This window comes from Coturnix japonica, chromosome 3 (genome assembly GCF_001577835.2).
Source record: "Coturnix japonica isolate 7356 chromosome 3, Coturnix japonica 2.1, whole genome shotgun sequence".
NCBI classification, from domain to species: Eukaryota; Metazoa; Chordata; class Aves; order Galliformes; family Phasianidae; genus Coturnix; species Coturnix japonica.
Genome location: NC_029518.1, coordinates 27729431 through 27752260, shown reverse-complemented (window position 1 = coordinate 27752260; position 22830 = coordinate 27729431). Strand labels below are relative to the sequence as shown.

The 22830-nt window shown below is 45.1% G+C and overlaps 2 protein-coding genes across 2 annotated transcripts; one reads left to right on the top strand and one right to left on the bottom strand.

Moving 5' to 3' along the window:
* The first annotated feature begins 220 nt into the window (after nt 1–220).
* Nucleotides 221–2970, top strand: MAD2L1BP (MAD2L1 binding protein). The gene is made up of 2 exons (XM_015857667.2): nt 221–570; nt 813–2970. Exons 1-2 carry the CDS (start codon nt 265–267, stop codon nt 1341–1343), a joined length of 837 nt encoding a protein of 278 aa, XP_015713153.1. The 5' UTR covers nt 221–264; the 3' UTR covers nt 1344–2970.
* LOC107311272 (epoxide hydrolase 1-like) lies at nt 2900–12062 on the bottom strand. The gene is made up of 10 exons (XM_015857666.2): nt 11927–12062; nt 10687–10710; nt 9508–9721; nt 8842–9022; nt 7885–8115; nt 7524–7653; nt 6385–6599; nt 4624–4732; nt 4186–4305; nt 2900–3263 (listed from the first exon to the last, which is right to left on the bottom strand). Exons 1-10 carry the CDS (start codon nt 11953–11955, stop codon nt 3062–3064), a joined length of 1455 nt encoding a protein of 484 aa, XP_015713152.1. The 5' UTR covers nt 11956–12062; the 3' UTR covers nt 2900–3061.
* Nucleotides 12063–22830: the final 10768 nt, after the last annotated feature.

Sequence of the window (22830 nt, the reverse complement as noted above, 5' to 3'; positions counted from 1 at the left end):
GTGCAGGGCCGGCCCCCATCACCGCCGTGCCCCCTCCCCGCAGCGCTGCGGGCGGGCTGTGGGACAGGGCACAGCCCCGCTGTCCCGGCCGCTGGGGGGCGCTCTTCTGCTGTTCTGCTGCGCAGGGCTGGCTCCTAGCGCCCTCCCCCCATCCAACATGGCGCCCGCTCTCCGGAAGCCGCGCAGTGGTCGCTCCCCCGCTCCCATGGTGCCCCGCGGCGGCGGCCATTCAAATTGCAGCGGGCGGACAGCGCCGCTCACAAAATGGCCGCGCCGGGAGGGACGCGGTCGCCCGGTGTGGCGGCTGCGGCGGCTCCGTGTAGTCCGCCCTCCCCGCTCCTCACGGCGGAGACGCCGCCAGCCCCGGAGCGCGGCCGCGTTGGGAGGAGGTCCCGGCGGAGCGCACCGACGGCTCTGAGCCCCGCCGTGTCCGTGGTGTTCCCGGGCTCCGTGAGCCGAGAGAGCTGCTGCCGCTTCGCCTGCGAGCTGCTGAAGCACGTCCTGCACCAGCGGCAGCAGCTCCCGCTGCCCTACGAGCAGCTCGCATACTTCTGCCAGCGGGCCGCGCAGGTGGGGGGCGGCATTGCCTTGGGGGGGGGGGGGGCGTTTAAAAGCCGCAATTGCAGCGCCTTCACTCGTTGTCCAACGTGTCCCCTTCTAGAAACCTGTAGGCTCCAAGCTCAAATGTTGCCTTCTGCACGTTGCTCCATCGTGGATGGAGGAGGGGATGCACCATACTTTATGAAGAGTGAATCAGGACCCTCTCCAATCTTTTTTACTTGTATTAATGTCTCTTTTGTTCTGGTTTGCAGGATGGAGATGTGATCAAGAAGCCGTCCTCTGTGGGCCTGGCAAGCAAGAAGTGCCAGCAGGTGCTGGTGGAGCTGGAGGGAGTGTTCCAACAGTTGGAAGTGATGTTCAGCTTGACGCTGGTTCCCCGTGTTCTTATTCTGCTCGGTGGCAATGCTGTGAGCCCCAAGGAGCTTTACGAGCTCAACTTGGAGGGGATCTGTGTGGGCAGCGCTGAGAAAAGCCTGAAAACCACATCCTGCGTACGTAAGCTTTTTCACTCGCTCTTCATTGCAGATGTCTTCAGTGAACTCAAAGCTCTTCCCGTCACGGGCACTGTTGTTATGCTCCAAGGGCATCGCAATTGTGGTGCGGAATGGTTCCGGCCCAAGCTCAACTACAAAGTGCCAACCCGAGGAAGGAAACTGACTATTAATTTGTCCTGTGATGGAGACGTTGATACAAGTGCCTCAGCTCCTCAGACTCTGACTTCTGCTTGGGAGGACTACATATGGTTTCAAGCACCAGTGACGCTCAAGGGCTTCCATGAATGATCTGCGCTCTATAGAACTTTAATGGGATATTGAATATTTTTTGGTGCTGCTTTAGGCAATAATCCTATCAAATATAATGGCACACTCTTGTCTCTCTGGATCTCTTCTCTAGGACATCTGTTGCCTTCCTGGACCACCTTCTTCCATGTTCACCTCCTGACTTGTCATTGAAAGCAAATGCCCTTTAAGGCACAGTTGCATACAGATATAGTGATTCCTTAAGGAGATTAATTGATATATTGGGTGTAAAAACTTCCCTGTGACATGCTTGCTGAACTGACAAATATCGGGTACAGTCCTTCTGTGTTTTACTCTCCTGAGTTTTACTGCAGCCATTTCTGTTAATGATTACTGCATTTTATGATCATTTGGGACAAGATAACATATATGATTATTAACATAGCTGGCCATTACTGTGAAGGCCATAACCAGTCTTTACCTCACTGATGTGAAAAAAGACCTTTTCCTGCAGCCTACTCAGGTTTGAGTACTCAAGTGCTTGCCCATCTAGTAGATGATATATTTCTTCCCATAACATTGTTTCAGATTGTTAGGAATCCAGCATGGTGCCCTTTAGCAACTGGGAGACTTCATACCTAACACTGTGTCTTATATTGGTGATGAAATGAGGCTGAGTGGTCCTGTGAAGGCAAGGGAGCACATCTGCCTATTTCTTTACTAGTTTTTAGCCCATCAGACCTAACAATCAGATTGATATGTGATTAAAGTTAGGAGCAAGCAGTTTATTCTCTCCTTCCTATGAAGTTAGGACTCCTGCCTCAATGTTAAAGCTTATTCTCACTTAACAGAAAATAAAAGTGTCTTATTTGCTTTTGGGGCAGGGAGGAGAAACAAATGCCAGAACCAGATATCTGCTGGAGTTGTCTTGAGTCATCTGGATATGTCTCTGCCGTGTAATGAGTTAAACAGCTCCATCCATAAGAAGAGAATCTCTAAGCTGTTGGTAGTAAGGTTGCTTACTAGGTGCTAACAAAAGCTGTTTGATGGGGTGATAAAAATCATTTGAAAGGAGGTTGTTAAAGGGTGAGTTAACCCTCTGCACTCAGTGCATATTTTAAGCTTTTCTGACATTTTGGCAGTGAATAAGATTGTAAAACTGGAAGGAAATCAGTTTTTTTAAAGAACACTACAGGTGCATTTTTGCCTTGTTATCCATTGACAGCTAGTAAGTGCTAAAACTAGCTCTAAGGACTGCTGGAATAAGGAGAGCTGCCTTATGTGCAGCTGCTCACTTGAGAGTATAATCACAGGTCTCTTGAATGAAGTGTAACTCAAATGATTCCATAGGAGTGTTTGATATCCTCAGGACATCTAAGCCCTTTACATTTCCACCAAAGCTGCTTGAAGTGTCTATTTAAGTATGCTAAAGTTTCAGTATTTGAAGAAGGAACAAGGGGCCAATTCCTTTCTATCTCCTCCAGATGAGTGCAATGTAACTGCATTAAGTTGTTTACATATTCAATTATACTTGAATTATGAATGCAGCAGTGATACGGTGCCAGGAATAGAAGACAAGATGCTTTTTTTCATATGAAGAGCTTTAGAGTTAAACAAGTTTAATAGTTATCATCATCATTATCAAAATAAAATGGCTTCTGTGTTGTGATCGTATTGAGTTTATTTAATCCCTTAAAGTAAGGCTTCTGTGTGTGGCAGAACAACTTGCTTCCACTCTATACATGTATCTAAATTCAGGTTCATAGCCGCTCCACCTTTCTCACAAAGCGGATGATGTCTTGTGCCAGCAGCTTTGGTTCCTCAAAGGCAGCAAAATGTCCTCCACGTGGCATGTAAGAGTACTGGACGATGTTCTTGAAGGTCTTCTTTGCCCAGACCTGTGGTGTATGTGCTATCTCCTGGGGAAAAGCCGCAACAGCTGTTGGAACGTAAACTCCAACCCTAAAAAGACATTGATTAACAGTATTTTCAAGAAGAACTTCTCAAAGTCATTTAAAAACCTTCTGACTCACAGCTGTCACATGAGTTGAAGCAACTTCACCACAGCAACTCTTCTCATAGTTTGTACTCTGCTGAGGAGCTCCACTGGTGTTTGGATCTCCTTGAATTCAGAAGTGTTATATCTAAAGATGCACGAAATGAAGTCCCCTTTGTGCAGAGTTCAGTATTGAAATGTGTTGAAGCCACACCTCTGTGCCAAACTCCAAAGTGAGCTAACTCATGTTTGCTTTAGAATTCCTGGTACCAGTATAACCCCTATTGAGAGGGAAGGTGAACTGGTTCTGTCAGTCTACAGAGAACATGACTTTCTTTTGCTAAGATCAGTCACTTGCTGAGTTTTGCTTCCTGGTCACCCTCTCCTGCAGTCATCTCAAAGCTAGCAGCTGTTAAAGGTGTTTGGTTTCAAGTTCTGCTCTCCTGGAAGCTTGTTTCCTTGGAAAAAAATCACTTACTGCTTCTACAGTTTTTGCTTAACAGCTGTAGCTCATGGTTTATTCACCTGTAAATCATCTCCTTCCTGTTTAAACCTGTTCAAAATGCTTGTGATTTTCTGGTTTGTTCTTAGTGAACAAAGCCATGGATTACAGTTGTTTGTCCAGTAAGTCTATGGACCTGCTGTATTTTGAACACAGATCTGAATTAGCTCTGTTAAATGTTCTGCATTGTTTTGGCAACAAACCAACTTGTGTGAATCACAGGTTTAAAAGAAAAGCATCCCTTAACTATATCAATTGAAGATAACAAAAAAAAGCTTGCCTTTTATTTTTTTCCTAGTATAGGTTAAATTTGCAAGTGATCTGAATGCTTATACTGGTAAGTCTAATTTAATCTTGTTTCAGCACCCATCTTGCCACTTTGTTACCTGGCATCAGCCATAAAGTCCCGGGCAAAGTTCTCCTTGTAGTAGCGCATTGAGGGCACAATAGATGCTGTCACCCAGTAAATCATCACGTTGGTCAAAAGGTCATCCAGAGAGTACTTGCTAGTGTGAGAAAAAAAGATTCAATAGAACTGTGAGCTGTTTCTCAACATACTTTATTAGGCCTATGCTCTGATAAGCCATTGGTCCTCTGGTTCTCTACTCATTTTCAAGCAGCAAAACAATTTACATTCACGTGCCCAAAGCAGAGCAGTAGCTTGCAGGCAGCCCTCTATACGCTTAAACTCCTACTTACCTACTTGTAATCTTTCATCCTTAAAATTCAGCTTGCACTGGCCAGCCTTTTGTCTATCTCCTCATCAGTTATCATCAGGTGGTTGTTTTACAAGTTTTCTCACAGGATGACATTTGCTTTCTTACCTTTCCAAGCCTCCATCGTCTTTCTTCAGGAATGATTTATCTGTCCACGTAGAGAATTTCTCCAAAATATATGCAGCAAGCCCCACAGGGGAGTCATTCAGTCCACAACCTAATGCAAGCAAAGAGCAGCAGAGCTCTTATATTTGCATGGTGCTGAAGTACTTCAAAGTTCATCAGCTTTTGTATGATTTAAAGAGTGGAATACTGCATTACCTGTTCCTGCTATTAGAGAGCACTAACATGAGATAAATGTAGCATGTATGCACCAAGTTATCTTTGTAAAACAAGGATAGCGGTCACTCCATTAATGATGCTAAGGGTTGTATACCTTTATCTTAACTTTGTAGAAGATAACACACACTGCTGTTCCAATTTAAATTATGGACATAGCTAATTAAGTTTGTGCATTGGCACAATTTCCCCTGCAGTGTCAGGGTAATTTGCTATGGGCTGAAATCATGTAAGTGATTTTGACCAGCCAACAGTAGTTGAGGCCTAGATGTACCATCTAATGCATGATCCATATGGCAATGAACTGAGGGCTGGAAGCTGCCTCTCAACCATTGTATTAAACATCTGTGGATTACAAACTCAAAGAGTAGTCCTGTTTGCAGCTTGTTATTCAGCCTGTGCTGTAGCTTACATACTGCAAACTGTGCTGTGAGAAAAAAAAATATATAAGCTTGCTTTAAACCTGCCTGATGAGAGCTGCACTGACAAGGCAGTTATTCCTTGAAATTGAGTAGGGCCATACAAGGTTTCCTATTCTTTTTCTACACCCTTCTCTTGTAGTATGCCATGGAGTCCCTGCTTTTTTATTTATTGGTTTTAATTCCCCTATGGGTCAGAATCCTGGACTATATGCCACATTTGTATGGAAGCTGCCTGATCATTTCAGTATTCCTTTTTTTCTCTCCTTTCTGTATCCTTCTGGTTCTAAAACGTACATATAAAACAGGGCCAACAGGGATGCAATGAATTCCAAATATCCTTGTTTAATTCTTTGCCTCTTTTTGCTTTATTTGACAGACTGTAAAATGCTCTTGAACTCTGACTAAGCTGGCTGCATTTCAAAGAACTAGCCATGACTCATGGCTTTTCCCCCACGGCAGCAGCCAGACCAGAGCTGATTGTGATTTTCTTCCTCTAATTGCTTTGCACTTTGTTGACATCCAATCTTATAGGCCAGTTCAATTGGCAAGTCAATTAAATGTTTCTGCAACTCTGTGCAGTTATCTTTAGATTAAACCAAACCTTGGATAGCCATCAGTTTTTCACTTAACAATTAACTTTTCTCTGTAGAGAAATTAGGATCACACTGAAATGTGCTAACACAGATTTTTGTTATAACATCCCTTCCCCTGCAACTTGCTTATTCCCATGTTAACCAGTTATTAATCCATGAACTAAATCCTTTTCTTAAGGCACTTTTGTTTTTTGGGGAACAACAGGAATAGAACTTTGTACTTCTAAAAGCTTCAGTTTCATAACTCAATGCTTCACTTTAAGAGTGCTCTAGAAAGGAGTTCTTTCCCCAAGAGTAGCAGCATACTACTTTAAACTGTTCGGAAAAACCATATTTACAGTGTCCATCTTTCATAAGCTCCTCAAACTTCCTTTTAGGTCTTAGTCCTATTCCTTACATTTAGTCACCAGAATGTATTGCTTCTGAAACATAACAAGCCTTTGCTCAGCGATGAGCTTTTACATACCATAGGCAGTCTGTATACAATATACAGCAATACAGGGACGGTTCATTACCTGCAGTGTCTGGTTTGGTGGCTTGGATGTGTAAGTACCCAGATTCTCTCAGAATGTCAAATACATTCTTCTGCATGAAAGGGTACATCCGTTGAACATCTTCCCTGGTGAAGCCTACAAGCCATGGTACATAAGCTCCAAGCATCACCTGAATCACCTTTTTCAAACCTTGTAATCTGATGAAGATAAGATTCAGATGAAGCCCTTTCACAGACCTGGAATCAAATTCAGGAACAGTGTTAACACTTTTGTCTCCAAATCTTCCAGAAAATAGAAGTCTGACTGGAGCTGTGATAGAAGCATTTCACTGAACCAAGTATATAAAGCCTCGAAAGAATCTCTGTATAGTTGGAACAATACAAGCGTACAGTTGTAATTACAGAGCAAATAGCCATAGGGTATCTAGGAAAAGACTCATCAGTACTGAGGCTTTCAGTTGAAATGGATGCTTACCACAAAAACTCCACACAGGAGCAACCTCCAGAAAGAGACGCTACCTTAGTGGTGGTCAGCCCTTAAATGGGATCTGGGAGAGGTGGAGCCAAGCTCCATCCCTTCTGGTAGCACAGCTGAATTACCTTCACCTGTGCTCCTGCAGCTGACTCGTCACTTGCCTCAGATGGTTAATCAGAGGTTCAGGCTGTGATCAGCAGTTTCCCTTACAACCTGAAAGGTTCATTGTGGTGCAAAAAGGAGTGGGGGGATAGTACGGCTGGTTCCACCTCCATTCAGCTGTGTTATTTATCTGACGCCAGTTTTAGGCACTATTGACAGATGTGGCATATCCACATTCATAGGTCTGGCTGTTGGTTCATTCTATGCTGTAGGCAACTGATTGTGTTGGGTACTTTCTGAAAAGCTTTGTTAAATCACATTCAGTGAAGCGTAACTGCAGCCCAGAAGAGTGAGCTGAGCAGCAGCCTAATGGCTTTAACAGCTTTCTCTATTTATCTGTTCTCCGACTTAAGTACAGCTGTGGTAGCACTCTTCTGGTTAAATGCTAAATGCTCTGTTATGATGCCATCTTCCAAAGAAACTGTTATGTTTCTTTTCCTATCAGTCTTTCTCAGCTTTGCATAGGTAACTGCTACACCCAGCTGCTGAAAGGATGAGCTCCTTCAACTCCCTTTGCTACTCACTGTGGCAGCATCTGGGACATGTTTGTGGTAACACGAGATCCCCAGTCTCCTCCCTGTACGTAGTATTCCTTGAAGCCCAGTCTCTTCATCAGCTTGTGAAATATCCGAGCAGTTGCAACGGTGTCAAAGCCTGCATGTGAAAAGAAGCACCACATGCTTGTCCTAGCATTTCCTGGCCAGAGATCACAGCCTGAATGTGCTGCTGTAAAGCCACAGCATTCCACACTGCTTCTCCTCACTCTTTGACAATAGAGAGAACACGAAGTGTTGTAAATTCAATGCAAAGTGGAGAAAAGAAAGAGAGTTGGCTGAAGTGTCACGCCAAAAACTGTGATTCCAATGGAGCCTTTTCATCACTTACCTTGCTGGTGTGGTGCCTCTGAGAAGCCATAGCCTGGGATGGATGGGCAGATGACCTCAAACACCACATCACCACTGTCCAGGCCATGCTTGGCTGGATCCGTGAGTAGAGGGATGATCTTGTAGAACTCATAGAAAGAGCCGGGCCAGCCATGGACCATCAGGAGAGGCTGAACAGCTTTTCCATGAGGGACGTAGGAGGGCTTCACATGGATGAAATGGATATCAATCCCTGCCAGACATACAAGACAAAAAAGTTTAGTTTTGGCTCCTTCTCAGTTTCTCCTCTGCATTCTGAAGAAAGAGTTTGGCAAAATAGTGATTAGCAGAAATTACACAATCATCCCACATCAAGAAGATGACTGCCTGAAAGGGATGTCTAGAATCATACCTATGTAACACATTTGCCTATAGGTGGAGGTTTTGATCCCAGCCCCAGACAGGGGGATCACAGCAGACTGAACATCCTCCCCAAGAGAAACTGGTTTCACAGTAATAGGTAAAGCCATGCTTAAATACACAGCATAATGCAGGCAAGACAAATGCAAGACCATGACAAAATGACACTAAAAAATACTCTGGGCTCCTAGCAGGGATAAATTTTGCAGCTTCCAAAGGCAGTTTCAAGGCAATAGTGGAAGTAAACCTCACAGTTAATTCGCACAAGTTCAGGGCCAGAGGAAGGCCCTCTTGAAGCAGATCTAAATTTATGGCTGATATATGGTGTTTGTGATCTGTATGAGCTTATTAATAGTACAGCCAACACGAGAAAGATTTCCCTTACATCACTAAGCTATTACGTACAAGTAAATATTCTACCATCTTAAACTAGCCATCAGGGCTGAGCATCCAGAAGCTCCTTTTCCCACATATATTACTGACAAGTGCAAAACAAGGGCAGGAGAGGCAGCTGGGGAAGTGCCCTGTGGTGTAACAGGAGGCACAGTGACCCACTCACCTTCAATGGTGGTAAGGAAATGAGGGTATTTGTTGAGGATTTCCACTTGCTTGCGCCAGTCAAACTTGTTCCTCCAGTAGGCCACCACCTTCTGCAGGTAGTCAGAGTTGAAGCCATAGTTGAAGGCTGCCCTTTCCAGTGGAGGCGCGTAGCGAGCATGGTCGAGGCGGCGATGCAGGTCCTGCAGAAGGAGTGAGGCTACCCAGATGCCCACATGTGCAGTGCACCAGGGCAAGCATGTGCAGGCTCCACTAGCTTTTAGACCTCTACCTGTTACACAATGATCCCAATTAAAGCAGTACTCTAAGTGATCTCCTCAGTCACAGGGAATATACTTTGCTGTAGATTAACAATTATCCCAGTGCACCCAGGACTAGCAGGTCTCACTCTCACCTTTCTGTTAACTTCAATGTTTTTAGTACTAGGAGCTTTCAGGTAATGCTAGATGGGTAAAGAATAAAAAAGAGCAACTAAAGATTGGGCCCAGCTGCCTGTTGCTAATTGGCTGGACCGTTAGGGGCAGTTACTGCAATTCATTAGGAACTCTCTTCACTCCTCCAGGTGTTTTGCTGTGGGAGCCTCTCAGACCTGCCCTGTTCTACCAAATTCTGCCCCTACACCCTCCCACTCTGCCCCACTGCCTGCAGGCCCACTGTCAAACTCTACCTCAATTTCTTCATCAGATGTTTCAATCTTGAAGGGGCGGATGCTTTCATCTTCTTTCCCTTTTAGGGGTTTTTCTCCTGAGCCCCACCATCCATCACCCATTTCAATACTCTTGATCTTGCGTCTAGACATCAGCCAGCAAACCAGCACCCCTCCAACACCCACAGCAGCCACAGGGACCAGGACTGCATTCTTCTGAGAATATTGAAAAGACCTGGGGATGCACAACATTTGCATTCAGTGAAAGGGTAGCAGGACAATGCTGAGGTTTGTTTTCACACTGATTGAGTTCAAGAAGCAACAAATGTCTAACAGCCCCGTGCAGTTGGCTTCTGGTAGTACTTCTGTTGTTTTTGAAGTTCACATGCAAGATATGGAACAACCTCTTAAAAAGCAATGAATTCCACAAATACTGGCTTAGGAATCTAGAACCAATGTAGAGATATTAAACTAACAACAGGAGTGTGAAGACAAGAAGCCTCAAGGTTACAGCTACCAGTGTTCGTTAGGGATCTCATGCTCTTGCTGGTCATGACTTGCTGATTACAAGGCTTCCTTGGCTCTCTCCTCATGAAGCAGGATACCATGGGGGAATAGGGTCAGTAGGATATCTGCAAGTCTATTTTAAGGAAGGTACTCAAGTGAATGGGATAATAGGAGCTAGATTCCTCCAGGAGTGAAAACTGCAAAGGCTGAGCAGAGAAAGGGGTCTTCAGCTGCTAGCGGCAGCTTGATGTGCCCCTCTTGGCAGTGCTTTATATGCAGCTTCCCTACAGATTCAAGCCTCTTTTAGGATGACAGTGGCCCTCTAATGTAGCCTTCCACAGGTAAAGATCTCAGACTATCTTTTTGGTGCCCCTATTTCTGTTCCAGTCATGAATTACCTGAAAGCTAAGTCACTACTGTTGGCTTTAACAGACATGTAACATGTTCCAAAGCTGTTCAAATGTGACAGCAATCGTTACAAAATGTCATGTACTTTCATGTCCCTTGAACCTGTGGGTCAAGGTCTCCAGCTTCTCCTGGGGATTTGGAGAGGTACCTTTTCTAGGGGGCTGCAAAAAGTCTTTGAACAATGAAGATTTTGGTCAACTAGGGTAGGGAAAGGACTATGCTGTGTCTCAGCCAGGGTGCTGATGAACAGTGGAGGTGTCAGCACGGAGCAGCTATTTCACTCACCTGATGCGGGACAAGATGCTCTCCCTGCAGAAGAGAAGGAAAGAGGAAAAAAAAGATACTTATGGTCTGATAGTGTTGTCTGAATGGTACCAATCCTTAAGGACAGTGCAAATGATTGCCAGCACCATTTACTGCCCAGCCATGCCATTGCAAGCTTTTTAATCACGTGAGCACATCCACAATTTTTCTAATACTTTTGGATGCAATTGAGAAGGAGGACCTCAGATAATTGCTTTTGCACAATGGGACTGTTTCTTAGCTGCTAGATAGCTTGTTTCCATAATATTTCTTCCTTTAGCACAATTTAGATAAAAGGCCATAAACAAAGGGATAGTGTCCTTGCAGTCTTTCATCCTACGAGTGGTTGTGATACTCCAGCCATGAAAGTAGGTTATTTTGACCACTGAAGAGAGATAGCAGTGCAGCCCTGCAGTGAACTGTCAAGATCAAGGTTCATTCTGCTGCTAGCCACTCTGTGCTTATTATGCCAAAGGACTGGCATGAGGAGAAGCTTGCAGGACCTTTATCTGCTCAGATTTCAGTGAACTGCTATACCTTTGCCACTTCTAATTAGTCCAAGCTGAATAGTGAGCTTTTAGGTCTAATCTGCCTGCAAGGAAAATGAAACATCTCCCTTGCTTCTCTTTTAGCTTCATAGATTGCCCCATAAGAAAAGCACAGTCAAAACCAGAAAAACCAGAAGTGACAAGAGAAGGTCTTGTTACTGTCTCTGCCTTAAGGTAGGCAGCTAAAGAAGGGAGCTGTTTGGTATCATAATTAAGATACCTTGAAACAAAATAAGGGCATGAAGTGCTATGAAAACACCTCTGCTGGCTGTTTCTTTTTACCTTGGCCCCAAGCTGTGGAAAACAAGACTGCTGTAAGCAGTGTCACCCTCCAACTTACGCTGAACAGCTTATGAAACAGGTAATAGTATCCCCATGCACTTACTTCCCAGACCTTAGAGTCTGAGAGGCACGAAACAAGATAACATGGCAACAGCACCAGCTCAGCACTGATACAAAAAATAAGCATGCTCAACACAGCTCTCCAAGCAACAGAAAATAAGGCTTGATTTAGTAGAATCTCCTCCCCAGTCACGTTCCAGAGAAGTCAGCTGCATGCTCCCAATTCCCTCTAATAACCCACCTGGGCTTGGGTTACCCCATGGTGGTTTCTCCCACCCCAGCCCCAGCAGAGCTGTATAGGTCCCTCCTCCCCGTGCTAAAAGGCATCTCACCAGGCATTGGGAATGACCTCCTGCCACATGCCTGTCTGCTCCTCCTCGCCTTACTGCAGTGCTGAGTAAAGCAACGTGGGTGTCTCTTCCGCTGGCTTCCTCTTTGGCACTGGCACTCTCATACATTGGTGCCACCTATTGACTAAATATGCACATGCAAATTAAGTTCAACAAAGTTAAACAGAGGCCAATACAAAGTCCTGCTTAGGGAGGGAATAGCCCTGTGCACTACCATGGGCTCAGTGCCAGATACATACAGAAAGCTGCTCTTTAGAGCCTAGTTTGAAGTCCTCAGATGAATCAGAGTCAACAGGGGGACCTCGTGGCAAAGGTCAGCTGTGTATGGGGCTATACAGCAAGCACATTAGCCAGCAGGCTGGGGGAAGGGATGTTTTGGCAATATCTTTGGCACTTGTGAGATCATCTGTGGAAGTGCCATGCTGAGTTCTGGTCTTGTTGGTAAAGGAAAGACCAGAGCAAGTCCACTGTAGAGGCATGAGGCTGCCCAGGGGCTGGAGCACATGCTGCATGAGGAGAAACTAAGATCTATGCTTGTTCAGCATGGAGGAGGCATAGCGTGTGTGTATTTTGCAGCAGACAAAACAAAGCAAAACTATATATATAAAAAAGGAAAAGTTGAATTTCCTCATGTACCACAGAAATCAGTGCTTTGTTTTAGCTCAGGGAACTAGATTTTATTCCCCCAGTAGTCAGTTAAATCATGCTGGATAAAGGCTTCTGCTTCCTAGATAGTTGCTCTTGCTGTGTTTCAGTCCAGGAATAGCTATATTGCCAGGGGGAATGATTCTTCTCTCCACACAGTGCTCAAAGTGAAGTCTCATCACCACTGAGATCTGTGGTGATCGGCTCTCATGTTGCTGGGATGTATATGCAGTCCCTGTGTGGAAAATAGGAAGAAGACTGTAAATCCTTCATTTGGTCAAAGTTCAATGTATTGCTACACCAGGGCTATTTCTGGTTATGCCTTTCTGGGATCACTTAGCTTTAAGGTCTGATTTCCTAAACAAAAGGTCGAGAGCCCGTCTAAAAGCAGGGTATGTATACAGGGATACTGTGAGTGCTTGAACCAAAGAGACCCAGGGAGTCCAGAGGAAATCCTCCACTTCGTAGCTCTGCAGCAGCTCGACCGCTGTAAAAGAAAGATTTTTCTCCTCCTCTCTTACAACCTCTAGTGGCGAAAATAGGCAACTTCAGGCAGAAACTGCAGGCTGGTGGCATTAAGGCATCCTCCCTGGAGCCTGCGATGCGTGTCCCACAGACACAGCGATTAGAGGAAAGGACATAGAAAAGTGTCTCAGAGCATCTTCCGGCACTGGGGCAGGATCCCTTATCCTCAATGTCGTCTTATCAACCCTTTGCTCATCACCAATCAGCAGTATGCAGTATGGGTGCCCTCTGGTGGGAACAGGAGCTCACAGTTCACGTAATAATAGAGCGTGGCAACTGGATGTTTATATTTTTTATCTTTTCCCTAATAAGAAAGCAGCTGAAGGCTAATGCAGCCCTCCTCAGCTTGACTGCTTGTTTGCTCCCTCAGAATAAAGAGAGCACAAGACATGAAACATATCATTTCCCAACACTAATTCTGAAGGGGAATGGTCTGCGCAACCCAGCAGGTCCAAGCTGGGACTGTTCATGTATATATATGTCTTTTCTCAGATGTTGCATGAACAATGCTGCCTGGTAATGGCATAGGAAGAACTGGAAAGCTTAATATATGTGTCTGTGTCCTGAGAACCAACAAAGAGCCCCAGGTGTGCCACAACGGATGGGCAAAATTTTCACCTTCCTGCTGAGGCCTTGGGAGATTCAGATGGTCGGTGGGAGATTTGCTCCAGCCCTGAATGGCTGCCCCTGTATTGAGGCCTCAGTGATTACAGCCTGTGAAGAAGCACTGGGCTCCTAAGCACTTCCAAGTTGTTAATTCCTGAATTTTATTAACAAGAGCCAGATGAAACATCTGAGAGCTGATTGCAGCAACACTTCACTTCTGCCTCCACCAGCAGCCAGCCCATGGGGCTGCTCCGCGGCATTTTATGTAAAACTCAAGACTGCCAAAGTGACAAACAACTTGGGAGGGCTGTGGAAAAACTCATCTACTTCCCCTTCTCCCTTCACAAGTGCTTCTTGCCTTCCTAGGAAGCCTATCACCATTTTTCCTGCAAGTGCCATCACTCCCCCTTCTCCCCACATCTTTCTAGTCTTCTGCCCTGCACAGTGTACTGAATAAAAGTTAGTGTTTTCCCAGCTGAAAATGGCCCCTTCTCTGCCTCCCTTATTTCACTGCTACCTCCAGCAAGGACTAGCCCCTTCTGTTGCTAATTAGGGAACTAAGAGGCTCCCCCAGGCACTTCCCAGTGAAACCGAGCCTATTAAATGAATGGCAGGCAACAACTCAGGGGGTGGGGAGCAAAGTTACACAACAGCTGTTTGGAAACAGGCAGTTGGTTACGTGAGCTGGTTTTAGACTCAGCAACATTTAAAACAAAAGCAACTTTCAAGTCCAAAACAGTGTACTGAGGTCACTGATACCCTGGGGATAATCCGGGGGATATCGGTGATTGGAAGCAGGCAGCAGGCGGTGGGATCTGGTGCTCAGCCCAGACGTACAAAACGTGATGGTCCCCATGTGTGCACCCTGCCATGCACAGGGAGCTGGGTACATAGGATCCATCTGAGCTCTGGGATATGGGCCCTGCCGTGTTGTGCAGCAGGACTGTTAAATCTGGAATGTAATTGTAAGGCAGAGCTCCATTGATTTTGGACACATCGATGGCATGATGATAAATGTGACAGAGGCTTTCAGTCTTGGCCAACCCAGATGCCCAACAGCCTATATACTAATGTGCTGAACGTGCTGTTCCCAAGCCTTGTCTCCCTACGGGCTGGATTCTCTGGACACTAGATACCAAAGGCTACGTTACGTAACAAAGACAGAGGAATTTCTTAAACAGTGTGGGACTCCATACAAACTCAATCTGTTATATATTTTTATTGTCTTACAGTCTTAGAAGTGCACTGTGTACCTCCTGCAACAGTCGCCACAAGTGACCTACAATTATCTACTCACATAGCACACAAGAAGAATTAAAGGAAAAAGGATGCAAATGCCAAAGGCACCTGGGAGAAGTACCAGGCTAAAGAACTGTAGGGGAATAAATATTCTGATATCTTACGGAAAATAATATGGTGATTTTTCATTAGTGTCATGATGGAAGTGTTGGAATGCTGCGAGAAGCAGGCACACTGTAGGAGAGGGGCAGGCATTCTCTGTCACCCTGCTCTGTTACAGCACTGCAGAACCAATGTCCTGGAGATAGGCAAACCTCTTACAGAGTAGGACTTCTGGAACATGAATCACACAGAATCACACAGAATACATGAGAACACACTCTGCAGATCTGAAAACATGTGCAAGCAAAATGAGTCTTTTGGGAAGTCAGTCGCATGGTGTGTTGTTCAGTTCACTGGAAATTTCAGCTTTCTGCTCTGATCCTATGCATTATTTCCTCTCTCCTAGGGAACTGTGCGAACTACTTGGAAATATCTCTATGGCCTCCTTTCTGAATAGTCATTTATTCTCTGTATGGTTTTTCCTACAGTACGTAATTAGTTGTTATGCCTACATTGTATAACAACAACAACAGTGACATGAAGTCACTCCTCAGGTCCAGAGGCATTTAGGAAATCAAGACTGAATCAGCTGAACTTCTCACATAAGGATATGATTTTCATTTTTCATCAGAAACAGATAGTCTGGGAAACCACGACAGTTTGATATAGTGCAACAATAACACAGCAGAAATCTCTGCTAGAGAAAATAGCACTGTGGACTTTGAGCCTTATAGGAGAACCTACAAATAAAGCTGGGAAAATAATGAGCTATTGTATTTTAAGATATCAGGCTGAATATGGTAAACAAGACTCAACAAGTCTGTAAGGATTATTTTTTCCTTCCCTTCAGCTTTACAGAGCTCTTGGCAAGACCGATCTAAGCATAATCCCAGTGTATGTAACCGACTGGCCCTTCCCAAAGGTACAAGGATAAAGCCCTTTGCAAATGGCCATTAAGAAAACTTGGCAACAACAGTTTGCAGGATGAATAATTGCCAAAGATTAATAAGCAGTTGCACAAGCAGTGGGACTAATGAAGCCTCATTTCCTATGTGTATTTGCAAAACACAGCTACTATTTGCAAATGCAAATACAAAATCTTTTAAAGTGAATTATTGTAAGTTTTTGTTTTCTCTGTGTACATATATAAAATTCCATCTACGCTTTCCAAGACGAGCAGTTCTCATGAAATGTGTAGAAATACATTTCATAATTGCTTTGAAGTCACTGCTTGGGGAAGCTGACTGAAACCAGTAAATATGTTAAAAAACTACTGGGGGACATGTTGAGTGGTTGAGATATATGAGCATTTTTTTCTGCAGAAAGCAGGGAAATAAAGTAAAGTTGTGAAAGACGATATAGGAAAAAAGATCCATTTCGTAGCACTGTTGAATGTACAGGGGTTGAAGGGCATTTTGCATGATCAGCACTTTGATGTAAAACAGCCAAAAACGATCTGCTCCGGCTCCTTTTATTGCACTGGCAAAATCTTCAACATTGCTAGTGCAACCACAGCTTTCTTCTGCACCATGTCCAGGGGGTGAAGTATTCAATGAGGTGACCAAGCCTATATAAGAATATATAGAATGACTGGGAAAGAAATCAAAAGGTCCAACTCAAAGCTGCTCTTCCTAAAATCAGTGCATGATTCGGCATTTGCCTTCAATGGGAGTAAGGACAAAGCAAAACTTAGGTAAGTGAGTGGGACAAAGTGCTGGCAGATGGAGCTCTGTGTGCCAGTGGAAGTCATGGAAAGCTGAGAAAACTGCATTCTGAAAAATGCTGCAATAGAACTGATCTCAGGGAAAGGATCTGAGCACTTTCATGGCAGTGCTGAGAGGACACAGTGCAGAGCGAAGCATGTATTAAATAGGAATTTATACGTTTCCTTAATAATTCCTAAATAAGTCATCTGTGTATCATCCCATGAAATCAGAGTTGAGTATAATTACTCCTTTAATAAAAGGGCAGAGAAGAACAGAAAAAGCAGAAAATAAAATGACAGACACAGGCCAGTGGAAGCAGTGATGGGAGAAGGGAATGAGTGAGCAGCAAGGCTTAGCTTTGTGAAGAGCTGAGTTAGATGAGAGACAAACACTCCTTCCACAGCTCCCGTGCAGTCACAGACCTCTGTTCTGTAGTTAACAGGGCTTTTTTAAAGGCTGCACCCTCTCTCTGGACTAGCCACCTGAGGGCAACATCACACAATCACCCACTCAGCGCTGCTGTGCCTGCAGTACTGCTCTTGGTTCCAGGAACCACAGTACCAGAGAAACCATGACAAACTAGAAGCAGCTCAAAGAACAACAACAGAGACGCTGTAGCTATTCTGCAGAAGAAAAACATTGCAAAAGCAAAATCCAGTTTGCCTAAGGAACAGCATACTGACCTCCACATATTTGAAGAGTGAAGAGAAATCATTTAGCATAATAAAGGAAGATAGAACTGGGTGGAAATGAGGCAAGGAAAATGTGCTTAGTCTTCCTGTTGTGTTTTTCCTACCTGTGAGATACTTTTCTTGTTCTGTAATGAAAGATCACAGCTCTATCAAAGTAGGCACAGTACAGGCCAGGAATAGAGACCCTTTGCCAAGAAGAACAGCTCAAATTCATGTGAAGGCCAGGATATGTCTAGCAGGTAAAGCATATCACTATTGTGGGGACAGAAAAATACCATCAAATAAGCAATTATTTGAGAAAGATACGTCATTTCTCCAAGAAAAAATTCCTGAAGCCCTGGGAAAACCAAGCTGTTCTCCCCCATCTGCAACTTTTAAAATACACATGGTCCCAGGAAGGCTCTTTTTAATTTGTTGGACTATAGCACTATGTTTTGAGTGTGATAAAGCAATACTGCTTTCAGGCCAGAGCTACTTCTTCTCTTTCTTACTCTTTCCCAGGGAAGACAGTCTCTGAGTCCTAGTCAGGCTCAGGCATGGCTGACTATGGGAACTATTTACTATGATTCTGGACAGCTGTTATTTCTATACAAATGCTGAGTTGCTGCCTAGAACAAGACATAGATGAGAACTGAATTTATGGTATTTATATGAAGTGCCACCAATGTGTACAGACAGGTGTGAAGAGGAGACACAGAGGAGTGTTTGCCCTGCAGTTCAGGTTCAGCCTCCTCACTGCACAGATTTATCTACCAAAGCACAACTTCAGCGGGGCCTGATCACAGTATGTGATGATATTCACTGTGCCAATTAACTGGTACTGAGCTGTGGCCTTGGCAGGTCATGCTGGAAGAACCCAGGGAGACCAAGAACTGAGTACTGGGCAGTGTGGACAACTGAGAGCCTCTCTAAAGGCTCCTAGGATGGTCATAAGTAAAGCATGCAGCCTGGTCCTCAAGCAGCCCTCCCAAGCTGCCTCACAAGGCAAGAGAGAGGTGCAGGAAGTCTCCCAAAAAGGGACTGAAGCTGGGAGAGGGTAAGCTGGACATGCTGAGCAAGCCAGCAGAACTGCTGTACTGTGAGCTCAGTGGCTGCCCCAGCCTCTTCAGGACAAAGAGCAGATTTAGCAACCTGGGAACACACATAGTTGGCAGGATCACGCTCTACCAGTCCTGAAGGCAGAGCTAAGCTGCAGGACTGCAGTGCTGTGGCACTGGGCACTTGTAAGCTTTTCCATTCCTCTGCTTGGGAAGCGAAAAGCTTACAAGTGCTCCCTGGTGGGCTCTGAACACCTCTGCCAGCACTGCTCATGAAAACTGTTTTTTGCACAGGGACTGGAACTGCTAATCAGTGCCTCTCACCACTCCTCAACCTTCTTGCCCCACTCCCCTCCGTCTGCCTTGACAGTGAGATTTGAATGCCACTGGTCTAACTCAGGGCTAATTTTGTCCCCACTTCTCCCTCAGCCACCCACCTGGCACCCAAATTCCAGTATCTCCCTATCAAGCTTTGCCTTTCTTCCCTTTCTGTCTCTCCATCCTCCTCCTTTGCTAGTTGACCTAACAGGGCCACACCAGCTCTTCTTCTTAGAGTGTGCCAACATGAAAATAAGCTCCTAGCACGGAGTTCCTTGTGACCATGGAAAGCTTCCCAGCATTTTAATATGTGCCAGGCCCCTAGGCGGAAGTGGAGCAGGCTCAGCTAATCCCGAAGGGAAATGATTAGCAGCTGTAGACTTACGTCTTGGTGGCATAGGATTTGAGATTTGTTTTCTTAAAAAGCACAGAGCTGAAAGCTCCAAGGTGATCTGGGGCCACCAGAAAGCACTGGAAAAGAAGCAGTTTCAGACCTGCACGATGTTTAGAATGATCGCTTTGTATCACAAGTTTGCTAAAGGTGCTGCAGGATGTTCTTTATTTAAAATGCAGTTGGTGAAGGGAATGCTGCATAGGCAGACTTATCTAGATCTAAGTAGCAGGGATGTCAACGGCAGTAAAGCCACAGCAGCGTGGTCAAGCAAGCTTGCTCAAGTCCTGACTTCACTTGTCTGGCCTTCCTGGAAGTCTTTCCTGCTGTTACTTCATCACAGCTAGAGTTTACTTACAGTTGCTATGCTGCAATTAAACATTCTGATTCTGTGGTAAGCATGTCCTAAGTGTGATGGAGCCTGACAATTTGGGAAGCAAACTGAGCTCATGTAACTGAACTGACTCCAGGTAGAAAAGAATAGAAAATGGCAACCCTTCCCTTCCCTTCCCTTCCCTTCCCTTCCCTTCCCTTCCCTTCGCCTTTCCGCTTGCCCTTCCCTTCCTTTCTCCTTCCTCGCCGCTTCCCTTCACTCTTCCCCTTCCTTCTTCTTTCCCTTCCTTTCCTTTCCCCTTCCCTTCCCTGCCCTTCGCTTCGCCTTCCCTTCGCCTCTCCCTTCCGCTTCCCTTCCTTCCCTGCCCTTCGCCTTCCCTTCCGCACCATTCCCCTTCCTCGTCCCCGCGTTCCCAACTTCCGCTTCCCGATCTCTCCCTTCCCTTCCCCTTCCCTTCCCTTCCCTTCCCCTCCCTTACAAGCCCCCCCCTTCCCTTCCAGCTTCCCTCCCTTCGTCCATTCCCTTGCCCTTCCCTTCCCTTCCCTTCCCTTCCCAGATCCCTCATTTAAGAAAGGAAATTATTCTAACATGCTGGTTATAGGTCAGAATTGTACCAACTATGATAGATCTTGAAAAAACAAAACAAAAACAAGAGGCGCATGTACTGTCTCCTGACAGAAAGCTGGTTTGCAAATACAGCCTGCTAGATCCCTTTCCTACAGTCTGCAGCAATATGTATTTTCTCTGAGATTAAGGAGTCAACACTCAGCCACACAAGTCTACCTCAGACTCTGGAGACAGACTAATGCATCATATCCTCCAAAAACAGCCTGATGTTTTCAGGTTCCTGTTAAAGGCTAATGATCAAAGAACAGACTGCTTTTGTTTTCACTCAAATACCGAATATAGTCTGTATCTCTATTTGAGCAAGAGCAAACTAAGTGAATATTTTGAGAACCACTGGCTCTCGGGAAAGAGGACTATTTCCTTTCTCCATCTCCAACTCTCACATTCTACTGATGAAAAGCAATGCACAAAGAGTATCTGGCAACACATTCAATTAGCTGACCTATGCAGTGACATGAAGATGAAGATACACAGTATTCTGTTGTAGAATAAATGGCAGAAGTCTCCTTAGCTGGAGAGGAAGTCATCATGAGAAGGTAGTTTTATTTTTCCTGGCTGTTCCTTCCTGGCTTTGTAGGGTCCTTGCCCATAGGCTGTTTCTCTGAGAGAAGTAGTCAGTGACATTAATCTGACGTCATTATATCGTGTTTTTACTGGCTTCTGGAATATATAGCCCTTGTAAATATGAAAGAAAAGAGCTGAGCCCTCAGTGACCTGTGAAAAAGCAACAGCATCCACAGCTATCTGCGCTCCCCAGCCATGACAGAGCCCTCCCTGCTACACAGACCCTCCTAGTCCACTATCCTACCCCTTGCCCTGAGACAGGGACAGAAAAGGGTGACCAAATATCTCTTTGTGCTTCATCATCTGTTCGTAGTCAATGCTGGCAATGGAAATTCGGTCTTCATGCTGGGTCCTCTAGGGTTTGTCAGCAGTGCATCAGTTCAGCTTTCCAGGTACTCTCCTGCTCTCTTACTCTACTTGGAGAGTGATGTTATCACATCCTTTCCCCTTTTGAATACCAAGAGGAGGAGAACATGTCCACTGAAGCAGAGACACACTGGCAAGCCTGCAATGATGTCGGTCTGCAAAATCTGGAAGCCAGCAGCCTGCTCTGCTTAAGGCCTCTCGCTTTATTCATTCTCCTTTGAGTTTTGGGACTGTAGATACAGCCAGCTTTGTCTAACAGCTGGACATGGAAAAGGGTCATTTCACAATCCTTTGGAGCTGCTCCAGGTTTGCTGGCCTCCGGTACATGTCCCACTGTGTATTTCTGACATTCCCTTTCCATCTGAACTGCTCTCCCATGTGTGATATTGCCAGTATTACTGCTCCAGACTAAAGCATCCTCAAATTGCTGTGAAATCCCAGAGAATTAAGCCCTTAATGGCAAAAACTGGCTTCTTGATTTTTATTTGCATATAAAGACTCACTCATACACGTTTTATTACTGTGAAACTGCAGCTATAACCCTGAAGCAGCTCATTGCCTTTCAGCTTGTGACGGCACTTTTCCCACAAGCGTATCCCAGGTCTTGTGTTCCCCATCTTCTACGTATTCAGAACTGACGATAGGATCACTTTTGCTGGTGCACATCTGGACTGCCTTTCTTCCTTTCTTGCTGCATGCTCCAGGCTGCTGCACTCACAGAGCTCTGCTGAAAGCCAAGCAATAGGGCCATGGCTCCCCTGCACAGCCACCTTAACAATTTGCCATGCTCCCCTGCTCATAGCTGTTCTTCCCAGCACCCAGTGCCACAAATAGCACTTTTCATGAGTCTCCTCTGACATAGCACCATAGGCTACCAGATACTTTAAAAAAAAAAAAGCATCTTTTTCAGCAGGTGTCCTGAGCCCCCCAGGGAGTGTTTGCTGTTCTCTGTTTGCAGATCTTCTCTCATTTATCAGGCCATCCAGGTCACTCATCACTTCCTGATGTTAATGCTGGAAGACAGGGATACTGAGTGCAAGAGTGGCAAAACTGTCATTCTCCAGCTGGGCAAAAGTGGAGCCTCACTCAGCAAATATTGACACGTCTGCAAACAAACAGAAGGCAGATTTCAGCAAGCAGCTCTCTGGCTCCCTGAGCAGAGGCTGGACCAGAGATGCTTGGTGTTTTGTGGTTACAAGCTGATGTTTATTGAGTACAGTATGCACGCATGGATCTCCAGCAGCTGTGATGACAGTGGCAAAATCATGGGTTCATAGGAGTCACCAGCAGCGTGCCTAATGCCTACCTGCACTACAAGTGGCTGCAACCACTTCAGCTTCTGGAAAATCAAGCTGTCTCTGCCACTCCTCAGCAACTTCCAGTCAAGATTTCTTCAAGAAAATATTCAAGACAGTCTCTCCTTGAAATGGTTACCACAAACACAATCTTGTTCCAAGTCTCGAGTTGCCCTGACTTCCAGTTCTAACACACTGCCTATGATATTTAGGTGGTTATCATTCCTCCTGTGGGTAGTTGGATGTAGGGAAGTCACAAGTGTGAGTGCATATAAACACAGAAGTCATCAGACTGAGTCCTTCTCATGGATACATGAATTCAAGTAGCCAGAATCAACTGTAACCGAAATCCCAAAATGTAGTTCTTATGCCTTATAAAAACTACAGATTAGTATACACTGTAAAATGGGAGTTTTATGTCTCCTTTCAGACTGCTGCC

What these genes read in the sequence shown, in the direction of transcription:
- LOC107311272 (XM_015857666.2), bottom strand. Translation starts at nt 11,955, where the DNA reads ATGTGGCAGGAGGTCATTCCCAATGCCTG. An exon ending in AGAGGCACCACACCAGCAAG is followed by an intron (nt 7,654 to 7,884) that starts GTAAGTGATGAA and finishes TTTCACATGCAG; the next exon opens with GCTTTGACACCGTTGCAACT. An exon ending in CACCAAACCAGACACTGCAG is followed by an intron (nt 4,733 to 6,384) that starts GTAATGAACCGT and finishes TGCTTGCATTAG; the next exon opens with GTTGTGGACTGAATGACTCC.
- MAD2L1BP (XM_015857667.2), top strand. Translation starts at nt 265, where the DNA reads ATGGCCGCGCCGGGAGGGACGCGGTCGCCCGGTGTGGCGGCTGCGGCG. An exon ending in TCTGCCAGCGGGCCGCGCAG is followed by an intron (nt 571 to 812) that starts GTGGGGGGCGGC and finishes TCTGGTTTGCAG; the next exon opens with GATGGAGATGTGATCAAGAA.